This window comes from Nesoenas mayeri (assembly GCF_963082525.1).
Source record: "Nesoenas mayeri genome assembly, chromosome: 3".
NCBI classification, from domain to species: Eukaryota; Metazoa; Chordata; class Aves; order Columbiformes; family Columbidae; genus Nesoenas; species Nesoenas mayeri.
This window is the reverse complement of record NC_137544.1, coordinates 108228791-108243209: the sequence shown is the minus strand read 5'-3', so window position 1 is coordinate 108243209 and position 14419 is coordinate 108228791. Positions and strand designations below refer to the sequence as shown.

The 14419-nt window shown below is 36.5% G+C and overlaps 1 protein-coding gene across 1 annotated transcript in view; it reads right to left on the bottom strand.

Moving 5' to 3' along the window:
• MRPS5 (mitochondrial ribosomal protein S5) overlaps window positions 1-14419 on the bottom strand; it is a gene marked incomplete at its 5' end in the record, with an annotated part of 70743 nt that overhangs the window by 35539 nt on the left and 20785 nt on the right. The window contains 3 exons of the mRNA XM_080342099.1: window positions 8957-8991; window positions 11979-12212; window positions 12513-12638. Coding sequence (XP_080198225.1) covers window positions 8957-8991; window positions 11979-12212; window positions 12513-12638 — 395 coding nt within the window. The remainder of the gene's footprint in view (window positions 1-8956; window positions 8992-11978; window positions 12213-12512; window positions 12639-14419) is intronic.

Sequence of the window (14419 nt, the reverse complement as noted above, 5' to 3'; positions counted from 1 at the left end):
GTATTTACTCTCAAAGGCTTTCTGTAGAGCTCATCACTAACTCAATTCCTGGGTAAATATAACCTGTATGTTTTTTCAGAATATCCATGCAATCACCCAATCACTGCAATTTACTTTGATTGACTCTAAGGAAGAACCAGTTAGTTATTTTCACTATGCAAGTGTTAAAAAATACCTCTTTTGTCCTCTCTTCTTCTCCCTCTCCCTTCCAACAACTTCTAAGAAAGTAAATACAAACAAACAAAACCCATATAGACACTCAAAACAAAAAGGTCCACATACAGTTTTACCTACAATGTAAGAAAGAATGAGAGATAACCCTGAGCTCAAATAGCAATATAAAATGGCTTTGTATTTCAAGGACCAAGAAAGATAATACCAAATCTCAGTATCCAGAGATATGAAGCTCTGTACATAAACCAAAGCACCAGTGTACTTATATCTGCAGAGAGCAGCTTTTGCTTTAAAGGCAGTATCAGTGTCTTTATGTTGCTGATTTTGGACCATTTCTTTGTACAAATTGAGTGTATTGTCTGACCTGAACTTCTTTAGCAAGTCTATACCTTTCTGTAATTTAACAATCAAACACTTGTTTGGTTTTTTTTTGTTTTTTTTTGTTTGTTTGTTTGGTTTTTTTTGTTGTTGTTAAAAAACAACAGTACCGTATTCTAACCAACTGGCTGAAAAGGGAACTACTCTGACGTAGGAAAGATTGCACTGACTCACTTAAAATGGGGCCACGCTGGTACAAAATTCTTCAAGTAGAGTTATCTTTATTAGAAACAGGTAACAAAATCAAAAAACCGTGAACGTAATACCAAGCAATCAAAAGGCAGAGCTTTCACAAATGGCAGAGGACAACCTTAGTGTTGGACAAAAAACCTGAGATCTGTCTTTTGCAAAGGGCATTACTTATAACTTTATCTTCTCCCTTAGAAAGCTCACCTTTGTGACAGATTCAAAGGGCCACTAACCTCATACGTGTTTTCAGGTTTTATTGATTACTAGGTCTCACTTTCTGATTTTGATTGCACTACAAGGCAAATACTATCATAACACAGGATACCATGTAGGCTACTTTTTTTACTATGTTACCATGTTGATTTTGGAGAAAGATAAAAGAAAAACTCATCTGAGGATGGTTGATACACAAAAAGATGCTTTACAGATAAAATAAGAATGGCATATGTCAACTACAGCTGTAAATTTTAATTACCACTATTATTACATTATGTTAACATTAAATACTACCATCAGTTCTAGTCAAAGACACTCTTATGCATAAAATATGAGCAAAACAGGAAATGTGCCTTCAGGTTGTCAGGGAAAGAAAGAAACAGGTAGGTAGTCCATGTCACCTACTCTAAGTAACACAATAGTCTACAGCAGGGGTGTCAAACTCATTTTCACCAGGGGCCACATCAGCCTCGTGGTTGCCTTCAAAGGACCGAATGTACTTTTAGGACTGTATAAATATAACTACTCCTACATTTACACAGTCATAAAATTACACTCAGCCCTTTGAAGGCAACCACGAGGCTGATTTGACCCCCGGTGAAAATGCGTTTGACAACACTGCTCTATAGGAAAGCCAGAAACAAAACCAATACGCAGTCCCTGCTGCTGTCCCCATAACACTCACTCAAGGCAGCTTTTTCTCTGTGACTGCTTTAGCTCTAGTTAATATGAAAATCTGACCTTGTCTGTACTCTATTCTACAAGCAGGGAAAAACCAAGTTAGCTTTTCTGTTCCTACATTATAATAAAACACTTTAATAAGCAATTCCTCTCTTTCAGCAAGGGAGCACAGCCTTTTTAGTAGCATAATCAAAACAGAAAGGGGCTTCTGTATCTTTGTTCATAAGACAGTCCTTTAAAAATGGCTTTCAGTTTCTTGCTACAAAGTATATTTCCCAGCAAACATTATTTTAATCTCCTGTACTACTGTGAAGATAAACTAAATGGAAAAGGCATACAGAAATAGCAACAGGTATGTCATCTATTTCAAATAAGAATCCTAAAAAAGATGTTTATTTCAAAACTTGTAGTCATTATCAGAAAATTATAGGACTCAATTATTATGGGCCCACTGCTGGCTTTGAATATAGAGGTTTTTCCTGCTGCTGCTATTTTTCTGCAAAAAACATTACTCTTTCTCAGTTCACGTCTGTGGCAATCTCATGCAACAGTAGAGCCGCAGCTTACTTCTAAAAGTTTTTTTATTATTCTGATGTAATAAAGCAGTGAAATAGATTCTTATAGCACACGGAACCACTGCATAGCAACTTATTTTGTTGTTTAATATAATGAATTTAACTGTAAATACTTATGCCAGCACAGAATGGCCAACTTTAGTAAAAACCTACTGTAGTATCCAAACTGACAGTCAGTTGTGACATGCCACAGTAACAAAACAACAGCCACTTTCCTGTAATGTGCCCTTTCAATTAACTGAAAGCACTGCCAACTGCAGGGCTCATTAAGAAAAATCACTTATTTTATGAGTGGTGCCAATGCAACTCAAGTATTACAAGTTGCCTTCAAACAGCTAAAGGCTAAGCGGTCCAAATGGTCTTTGCTACATCAGAGTTGAAATCCAAAGTGCCCAGTCTGCTCCTAAAACTATTTTGTTTGAAGGAGCTTTAACAAATTGTGTGGGTTTTCCAAAACCGACCACAACAATCTACTTTGTATATGGCTACTCCTGATCTAAGAGGAACAAAAAAAAATGGAGGCAGCTTTTCTGGTTCTTCAGCATCTGAAGTGAAACCACACACATGTAGTTTTAAACCCGAATAGATTAATTTTGCATGTACAAATAAGAATGCATAAAAAGAGTATGGAACAATTCAGGACATCTCATTAAGGCTCATGTAAATGTTTGCTTTTGTTGCATTTATCATTCTCAACATAATCTCTAAAATACTGTTAACTGGGAATTTGGTATGTAAATTATCCACTTACATATGATCAGATGATCACTAGCTTTTATTCAACAATACCGTCCTTTAAAAGCTGTTTTGGGGAAGTCTAGAAATATGCACACCAGCATTAGCAATAAGGTACAGAAGCATGCAATCCATTTATTATCGCAACAAACCAGATGTGACATTAAGTGCAAGTTTGCTACTCATTTTATTTTCTATTGTCTCTAGGCATCAATGACAAATCTGACAAGAATGTATTAGAGATACTTGAGAAAACAGAAAAAAACCTGATACCAAACTCATTTGGATAGGTTTACATTCATGTCTGTTTAGATATACATGACATACAGAGCATTAAATATGAACTGCCGGTGAAGGTCAGATGCTTTGATAAATGTTACCTTAAGACTTAGACTGAATACACTAACGGAAAAGATAACCCTCAATAAACAAGCTTTAATTCCATTTGTTCTCGTGTGTATCAGTACCACTTGACACGTTCTGTTAAAGACACTGAAAAGTCAAAGTTGAAACAGCAATTTAGTTTTAAAATAAACAGTGATCATATTCAAAGAATAAAAGAGCTTTGTCAAGATAATAGAGAGGACGCTACAAATACCCATCTTACTCTAAGGTCTAAGTGCTGTAACACTAAAAAATTATTAACAAAAAATAAAATTATTAATAAAAATTAAAAAAAGATGAGGACTTAATTCAGGGAAAATACGAAAGAAGCAGCAACGCAAAGAAAGGCCTGCAAAAAAAAAAGATTAAAGATGACTGACAAAAAAAACCTGAAAAAGAAACTATTTTTCATTGGCAAGGATGTCATCATCACTCTGATCAACATGCAAAGTGATTTTGCTCAACAAATTTTGCAAAGTGATTTTGATCAACATGTTAATTGTCACCATAGAAGAGCACTACTGAATAGCAGAGACAACTGAGACAATGTTGGCACACCACCATTTCAGGGCAAAGAAAATATGAGCCCAGTGATGGAGGGTTCACCACATTTAGGGGGAGAGGGGCCTCTAGAAATTATGAGAGGGAAGAAAATACACTTTTAACTCAGGCAGGACATTTGCTAGAGCCCTTTGGAAGTTCCAACAGGACAGCATTATTCTCAAATGCATCAGATACAGAAAGAGAACAGTTCAACGGCTGCAGATCTATATGCATATGGACTAGATTACAGAATACTCCCAGCTGCTGCCAAGGAGGAAAGCATTCCTCTTCCCTCTCATGACATTTACTGAGAATGACAAGCATGTCCTTTTACCTCATGACAGTGTCAGATGAACACACCTTGGGAGCTGAGTGCATATCTTTGAAGGTAATTCTACCCTAATCTTAATAATTATGCTACTTATAGAGTAAAATAAAGTGGAGTGCACAAAGATGCAAAGTCTTAAAGAATCATAGGTAAATGGGTTAGAAGGTTATCAATTTTGTCTCCCCACCCTCTCTTGGCAGATTATCAAACTTGTTTTCAAAAACCTCCAGTGATAGATATCCCATATACTCCCAGACTATCTATTCTAGAATTTAACTTTCCATTTGCAACACATTCTTTATGTCTAAAATTCCCTTGCTTGTTATTTAAATCCATTGATTCTTATCCTTATCACAGCAATGTGGAACAGCCTATTTCTTTCCACTTTGGAGGACTTTTAAAAATATATAAACCAACTAATGACTTCTAATCACCCAATCTGACATTATGACATCAGTGTTTTCCATGTCTCAGAAGATACTCAAAACTAGTGCAACAAGCAAAGATTTTGATACACAGGATTAATCTAGAAATCATTCAAGCCACTGGATGGGTTCCCAACTGATGATCATCTCAGCAGAATGCAGGAAGATAATAAAGGACAAAGAAATCCATTTCATTTAGCAGGACAGTAGAGAACTCTCAGAGGCTTTTCTGGGGTAGAGCTGTCAGTCAACTCAACTTCTGACTTGCCTGATTATTCTCTGAATTTTCATACAAGGAGCTGTTGTGAATCAGGCTATTCTGTTTAAGAAAATGTTTCTCATAACAGACTTAAAGAAACTCACTTTCCAATAGGCTATGCTTGTACACAGTTTAAAGGAAATGAGTGGTACTCTCAGTTATATTAATTCTGTTCTTACTCTTGCACCCTGTACACACTATTTATTAGTTATGCAAGGCCATGTAAAAACTATTAGATTTTAATTCCAGCAAATCTTACCTACTCAGGCCACATATATTTCAATTAAGACAATGGATAGACTCCTATTATCAAATAAAATAAAACACTAAAATTCTCAAATGTTGGTGAAAACCATTTCTGAATTAAACATTTCATCATAGAAAGTAACTCACCAAGAATGGCAAAACAATTTCAAGCAAAAAGAAGCTGACCATTATTTCAAAGCCAGGTGACACAAACAATGTCACAGAGTTGAGAGCTAAAACAAAAAAGACAGAAAACTGTTTCTTGTTTCCACGAGAGGTGTGGTTCACAGCTGTTATTCAGTATTTCTGTTTCCACCTTTTATTCTAAGCCTCTAAATAAGGCACCATGTAAGAGTAGTATTATTAAAGGAGATTATTTATTTCTCTAACTCAAAGTATCTTTTTTTTGTGTTTTTTATTTTTTTTTTTTTCCTCAAAGGAGACAGTGATGGAAACTAGACATTGATTTAGCTTTAAGGTCTCTTGCTCATCTCACATCCTACTCCTAAACCTATGCAGCCTTGTGTGGCAATGCACCCCACAAAACTGGCAGATAAAGGGACTCTCTGCTCTAGACATTTGGTCCTGTTCTGGACTAGGATGTGGCCATCTCCTTCCCTCTTTGACTACAAACCCATTTAAAGGGTAACCTTCTCCTTTCTCTCCAAACCTAATCAACAGTAGGTTTCACAGTTCTTGAGGCAGCAGCTCTAATTTTACTGTCAAGGAACTAGTTCACTTATTCCTGTCTCAAAAAGGGAGATGTTTGGCCATGTTCCAAGCAAAATGCAATCAGACATAAGGTGTGGCACATGACCACCTCTGCAGAACGCTCTGCAAGGATGAATTCCTCCAACCTGCAGGCCACTTGAGGAGTCATAGGCACAGTTTCCTGCTTTGTGGAGCTTCACAGACTGGTGAAGTGAGCTTCAGGGCATGAGGAGCTGAACATGTCTCTAAGACCTCACCCCACCAAAAATGTTGCAACTAATACTGAATCACCCAGCCCCTTCTCCTTCACCAATAAGATCAATACTTACGAACAAGAAAGACTTGATCAAATTGTATCCTATCTGGGGGTTTTCTGATGGACCAAGCTGGAAGTGGTCAATTTGCCATATCGTAGAAGGTTTTGCTTTCTAATAGATCAACTATTTTAGCAAATATCAAGTTCTTTTAACATGTTAGGTATTGCAATAAATAATTTTGAGATTTCAGTTGTCTAAAACCCAAACTTCTGGCTGTAGACAGAGTTGGAAATGACTTGGTCACTGCTACCACAAGGATCACGAAAATTACATTGCATGTAGAAGAGAAGGGAACATGCAAGAACAGAGAGCAAATAATTGTTTTAACTTCCAGGGCTGCTCCCTCTTTGGATGCTGTGCTTCATCTGATTCTGGACTGGGAGCAAATGAGTCACAAGAAACCAATTTATTTCTGAAGTCATGATTTCCCTCAACAATGCTTATGTTAGCTCTATCGTTTCCATAGCAACTAATGTATTGGAAATGAAAGAAAACTAATAAGATAAATGGGAAGCATAAAATATCTTGTGACAGTGTGGGTGTGCATAGGGCTAATTGTTAATGGTCAGCTTTGGAATGAGTTGCAAGTTGCCTTCTTCAGTAATGGCTTTTCCACTGAGAGGTAATATAGGTCCACATATCTGTATTACTAACACTTTACATTTCACCAGTAAAAAATTATTACCAATGGATTACCTTATTATTGAAGCAAACTTCACCTTTATCATATTTGAAATAAGTATTTTCTCTGACCACATTCTGAATGGTGTTTCTGTTGAAATCATTAAGAATTTGGGTTGCTAAAGAACTTTTTTCGGTAGTGTTAGGGACCTTACCCTTTAGCTTAAAGTTTTGCTGCCAGTCAGCAAATATCTTGAGTGACATGGATTTAGTAGTCAGCTAATATCACTTCACACCAACCTAAGGATTGCATAGCACCAGTCACATATTAGAAAGTTACTGTATGTTTGAAAACAGTGACGTCATCCAATGTAAAAGATCAACTTTTTTTTTTTTACAACTCTGTAGCTTCTTAACTTACCAAAATAAAACTATTCTAAGGTAATTCACTGATTTCATAGAATCATTTAGTTTGGAAAAGACCTTCAAGATCATCAAGTCCAACCGTTAACCTAACACTGCCAAGCCCATCACAAAACCATGTCCCTAGGAACGTCATCTACATGTCTTTTAAACACCTCCAGGGATGGTGACTCAAACACTTCCCTGGGCAGCCTGTTTCAATGCTTGATAACCCTTTTGGTGAATAAATATTTCCTAATATACAATATAAACCTCCCCGGTGCAACTTCAGGCAATTTCCTGTCGTCCTACCACTTGCTGCTTGGGAGAAGAGACCAACACCCTCCATGCTACAACCTTGTATCAGGTAGTTGTAGACAGCAATAAGGTCTCCTCTCAGCCTCCTTTTCTCCAGGCTAAACAGCCCCGGTTTCCTCACCTGTTCCTCATCAGACTTGTGCTCCAGGCCCCTCAACAGCTTCATTGCCCTTCTCTGAACTCGCTTCAACACCCCAATGTCTTTCTTGTAGTGAGGGGCCCAAAACTGAACACATGATTCGAGGTGCGGCCTCACCAGGGTCAAGTACAGGGGAATGATCCCTTCCCTAGTCCTACTGACCACACTATTCCTGATACAAGCCAGGATGCTGTTGGCCTTTTTGGCCACCTGGGCACACTGCTGGCTCACATTTAGCCCACTGTCAGTCAACATCCTCAGATCCTTTTCTGCCAGGCAGCTTTCCAGCCACTCTTCTCTGAGCCTGTAGCATTGCCTGGGGCTGTTGTGACCCAAGTGCAGGACCCAGGACTTAGCTTCGTTATATTTCATGAAATACCCAGGACATGCAGAATGCATATCAGCACATATGCTGTTCTTTAAAATATTCCAGGCTTCCATTAAGAAGCCCTAGTCAGCCAGCCACAGAGTTCAAGAGTACAGAGAATTCTGTGAATCCCAACGAGGAATAAGTTTGCAAGATAAGCACGTGGGAGTCAACCTTTTACTTGCAAATAAAGATAGTGGGATTTACAGCATACATTAGATCTTATTTTACCAAAAACAGAGACAAGGAAAATATTGGAATACAGACATCTTTTGTCAGTTACTACTTTTGATTGATAGATATTTTCAAAGTGAGATGATGTTAACACAAGCTGTTTAGAAGTCAGACTGGAAACAAAACTTACATTAGTCCAGTCATAATCATCATCCTTACTCTGTCAATAAGCACAATAACAAAGTGGATATAAAACTATGAATGGAAAATTTTGACAGGATATTTTTCTGAGAAGATACTAATATAATAGCTTAAGACGTCTAGGACAAGTGAATATCTTTATTGATTGAGAGGCACACAAAATGGGATCTTTGTCCCACTCATTCTCTGCCCTCTGCTGCCTTTCCCCCCTTTAATTATTTGGTTATTTTAAAAGCAGAATGATAGAACTTCCTACTTGTAGTTTTGTCTGAGAAATAACTCTAATACTTTACTATGTTCCTTATTATGTCTGTTCCTGAACTATTAAAGCTTTATCTGTCACACCTGCCATTTCAGAGTTACCTAAAAGCACCTTAGAATCAGATACTACCTGCTCAACAGATAATCTGGTATTCTTTTCATTGGAGTATTATGTCAAGTAGTTGAAACAGAATACCAGATTAATTCCTTTTGCTATGAGATTGACTTAGCAAAGACTGGTTAAATAATTGGAAGCTTAATATAATATAGTAGTCTGTATTTAAAGTCCTTGAATAGATCTGTAATGCTTACCTCAATGACTCTTGTTTCAAATTCTTCGTAAGTTTCTGTTGGGAGAAAAACAGGATATTACATTTCCTCGTATTACTTACCTATCATCACAGGTTCCTGTAGGTGGTATAATTTTAAAAGGACATGATTTTCATGTAACTGTAATTTATAAGTTAATTTCAGCAGTAAGTAAAAAACCATACGAATAATTTGAACAATTGTATCTAAAGTGAGCTTTACTAGTTGTTTCCTTTCAAAAATACTTCAGATATATTGTTTTACTTGACGCCATTCATTCAAACTCTTTTAGAATAAGGTCAGAGAAGAAACAGCATATAGCTTTTACTTATAAAGCATAGATTTTTTCATTTCTTCAGTAAAGTCAACATATGTGAAGAAAACTAGCTTAAAAAAAATCTAGTCAAAATGATAACTTCCCAGAAAGTATAACACTACTCTTGTTATAATTACAACACAGCTTCTGTTATAATTAAGAGATGACACCTGTTAAATAGATTCATTCTGCTCTATTAAGGACCCTAACCTCCAGCTGCAATCAGTATCTCATCTTTTTAAGTACTGTACATGCAGGGAAGTAAGATGGAAATAGTCTCTAAAGACTGTCCAACTTAAATAACCAGAGTAGCACAAAGAAAAATAATTTATTATTTTTTTTTAAACAGTAAAGCAAGACATACTATTTTAACTACTTTGAACATCACACAGAAAGCAAAGCTGATAGAAAAACGGAGACATCCTCAGAATCTGGATTTCTTTTTTTTAACATATTTGTCAACATGAACCAAATTTTTCAGATCTTGTATGCTAACAACACTGAGGTTTCTACAAACTTCCTGTACCCATTTTCATTAGAAAGCACGAATGTTGCTGAAGGGAAGCTGCAGCATATATTTCTAGACATGCCACAGCCTCAGGACAAAGAGATTCATTGAATTTGGTGGTTTCAGGTCTATTCCTCCTACCACCTTTAAAGTGCTTTGCACACAGTCAATGTCTCAGTTCCCCTGCAATATCATGAATTCTCTGAATAAAAAAATGCTGAAAGAACTCTGGGGATGTGAAAAGCCACATAATTTTCAAGAGATCAAAATGAAATTAGTGTATACTAATCAGAAACTGCTTTTTCTCAAGCACATTTATAATACAAGCTGACAGTTACATTTTCCTATTTTGATTGTCGTACCCTTTCCTCTTTTTGGCAGAACTTGACCTGACTACTACAGCTTCCACACAGCCAACTTTAAAGTAAGTAATCAACATCAATAGTACCAGCAAACAAAATCAAGGAAAATACCAGAAGGTAAAATTCATACATGCAAAAATGTTGTTGACTACAGCTGCCACTTCTGTTAATGGAATAAACTACTTGAAAATATATATGAATTTAAAAATAGCATAGTCTTGTGCTCAAAGTATGGAACTAGAACCATGGAATTGTCTTGATTTTTTCCGAATTCCACCATTGACTTATGGGGAATTTGGATCAATTCATTAATTTCTCAGATGTCCTGTTTTGCAGCTGTAAGATTCAGCGACAGGCTGCCAAATTCTTTTTCATGTCCCTGCCTTCCATGGTATATTTGCTTTCAGGCTAATGAAATGAAACACAGGCAAGTAAACAGAGGAATTATTTCATTTGTATACTGCAGTATTATGTTGATATTAAAATAGAATGAATTGCTCTTAAAATTGAAGACAAACAAAAATACTCAAAGGGACTGGCAGACAAGCTCTCCTCAAATTCACAAGGTAAATCTGAGGCAAACAACGTATCTCAGACACTAGAGCAACAGCAGCTACAAATGGAAAACCTGGGAAGGGAATAGAGAAGTAGCAGATGCCAACCAGGGCAGAATTTATAAAGCAGAAAGCTACAAAATGCCAGTGTAACTTCAATCCACATAGACAAAAGCATTAGATCTCACTAGGAAGATAACGCTCTCACTACCTTACGGCCTGGTTCAAAGCATGTCTGAATTTTTAATTAATGTCCAATAGAATGAAACTAGAGAATGTTCACAGACAGAGAGAAATTAATAAACAAAGAACCAGACAGACTGGGGAGCAGAGGTGACTGTAAGAAGATCAGACAACATAATTGTGATTCCATGGATCTAATTTCCCATTTATGTTGACTTTCTGCAACATATGTTCCAAGATCCAAGCTTGCACTGGGATAATATATTATCGGAAAAAGAGAACTTTGAAAAGATGAAGCAGCTTAACTGTTAGAATGATCATAACAGGTCTGAAGAAACAGTGGCAGAAAACATCAACTGCCTTTCATAGCTCATCTTACTACACAAGCTTACAGAAAGATGACAATAGACATACAAGCATCTTTAAGTACTTCACAAAAAAACCTCAGCTGAACATGAGTAACAACTCATTTTCCTACTTAATTAGTTTTAAAAGATCAGGCTTCTAAATGTTAAATGAAGCTAGTACAGAACTTTTAGTGTTCTGAGTAACAGCTTTGTAAAAAAATGTTAAGGTCACCTCTCCACTCTGTACAGAACTTCCAGTTTCACTATGATATTTAACTAGGCAGTAAATAAAGACATAAATAACTCCTATTAGCCATGTTCAAACTATATAATCTTTAACTGCACTTCATTACTTGAACTGGGAAAAAAATGCCTGATTTATCCCACTGGCTTAAGGAACTATAAAAAAATAGCTAATTTCACACTCAAGACAATTGATGTTGAACACAGAAAAATATTTCTATATTTCAAGACTCCTATAACAGTCTACAACATAATACAGTACTCTGTGATACAGTATAATGTCTACAACATAATACAATGGTCTAGAAGCTATATTAAACTAAGCAGTGATTTAACAAATTTCACTTGTGTTAACACAAGTTGTTCTTTGATTTAGCTGTCTTGCTTCACATATGGGCACATAAGAAAGAAGTATAAAATCAATTTTCAATCACAGGAAAAGTCTGGATCTCACTTTCTTCGAGTTCCTTATTGGAAAGGCTAAATAAGACTAGGATATTCAGTTCTCTTACCTCCATTAGGACCTGGGTCAGGAGGATCCAAAAGGACACCTCCCCAACACTTTCCACTCCATCCTCCCTCTCTCTTAATTTTTATTTTTCTTTTCTTCTCCCATGTATCTCTCTGCTGAACAATTTCTGACTGAATTCTCTCTCGTTCTTCTTTTTTTCGTTGAGTAACTGCCTGGACTTTCCCATTTTGTATCACAGGAGCATTAAGACCAGGCCAGAGGAAACCAGAACGGCCTTAAAAATAACAAAGAAAAAATTATGTTTTACGTGAAATTAGGACTGAAACTCTGCACACTGTAAATGCAATAAAATGGAAGGTTCTCATATATTTCAAGTGCATTTTATGATACAGAATTTATATCTAAAACCCAAGAATAACATTAAACAATCATAGTGAGATTTTTTAAAAACAAACATATCTCAAGCAGTTCTGATATCACAGAAATTAACAACAATTTGTCAATTTATTAAATTGAGAAACACTATACATGAATAAGTCGAGACATGTCTTCAGCCCCTTATGTGTGAATCTACCTTCACCAATCTCCTGGCCTTTATTGAGATTCTTCCTTAGCTTTTTCTTCCTTCTCTTTCCTCTTCCTTTCTTTACTCCCACACCAGTCTCTGCCAAAGCTCCTTTCCAAAGCTCATCAGCTGTCACTGAAATAAAAAAGCTTTCATAAGTAATGTACATCTTATATTGGAAACTGAAGCTGAACAAAACAAGCAAATCCTTGAAATGTTAACTCTTGCTTGGTTTTTGCTTGGATTTATACTGTAGTATTACAGCCTTGCTAAGAAAGTGATTTCCTACTATGTGTGTACATAGCTGGTACAGAGATGTACCTCTACTCCTGATGATTGCAACCAGACAGTCACCCAGCCAGCGGCGTGGTTTTAAAAGCATTTTCAAAATCAATCTAAAGGCAAACATTCCTAATCAGTAACAGTAAGGTATTAATTCACAGGTTATTAAAATAAAATAATTCATTAGTAACTCAGGGCAACAATACTTCTAAGCACTTATCCAAGGATGAATATCAATGACGGTCAACTTGAATCACTCCTAATAATATCCAAGGGTTAGCCTGCTTTAAAAAGCCACAAACCACAAGAAGTTAACAAACTCTGTAAGTCTGCTGCAGTTCTCATGTTCTGACAAAATACAAGGTCCCCCTTCTTGTCTGTATAAATGCAAAGGGATGTAAAGAGGAAGGAACGTAAGAAACTTTAAAGAGCCTCAGGCTTTGGTCAGGCCTCCCCTCTCAGTGACTGTGTATAGTACATCCACTGTCTTAAGATGTTTCACCCAACATATGAGGCCATGAATTCAGAAGCACATATTATACTATTTTCCCGACTGAAGGAAATACAGGATATCCTCATAACTTAGACAAAAATGAAACTGATGATGTGAAGTAGACACCATAGACAATACTTCATCCTGTTAGTCCAGACAAGGCTATCACCACAGAATACACAAGTGTCACCATTCCTGTATTTGCAGATTAATGCTATTATGTGTTTCACCCAGTGATAATGTTACTATGGCAGTTTAAATCTTGTCTTCTCTGATTACAAACTGATTTTGTTTATTTAAAGTAGACAAAAATGTCAGTACACATTTTTAACCAAGGTAATTAAAATAATTAAGCTCAAATCACAACAGTTTCCTAATAGCAATTCATGCCTGTTAGATTAATGCACGTGAGAGATCTTGTCCCACAGACTGGCAAACACACTGGAACTGGGGAAGCTCTGCTGTATTGACAACAAGGTGTGGGACAGGAACTATGCAGGATTTCTAAAGCTACTACTAAGTGGCCAGGTTAATTTTTATATTGGTTTGTATTAGGTATAAGTTTGTATATGGTGTCAACTCAAAAGAGAAAAACTTCATTGCTGACTCAGCATGTTACTTTCAATAAAAGCCAAACTGTGATAGATATTGGACTGTCTACAAGCACTGAGTATCACCCTAAGATAGTACAGCATTAAAGTTCAGTATAGAAAACAACTGATGGTAAGTAGGCTAATGTATGATGAAGCTTTTAACATCGTCAAGTGGACTACAGGACTGTTGCATGAGTTGGAAGGTTGACAATCTACCACGTTAAGCCTCTTAGCTTATCCAGAAAACATTGTGTAACTAGCATTTTTTTTGGTGTGTGTGTGATAATCTTGCTAGCCTGGAAACATGGAATTATAATAAAGGTATTTACATTTTTGTATCTTTGCAAGGTTATTTTTAAGCTGGAACAGTTCTCCAAACTACTACAATTTGTGTGGCCTACAAGGAGTCATCACAGCTACCAAAGCAGCTGCAGAGGGGCAGCTACAAACAGTTTAGAGACAAGAACAGAGAGCTCTTGAGCTGATAATGCACTCAAAAAACCCAGCACTTTCAGCCGTATTCTAAATATCTGTATGATAAAATCACT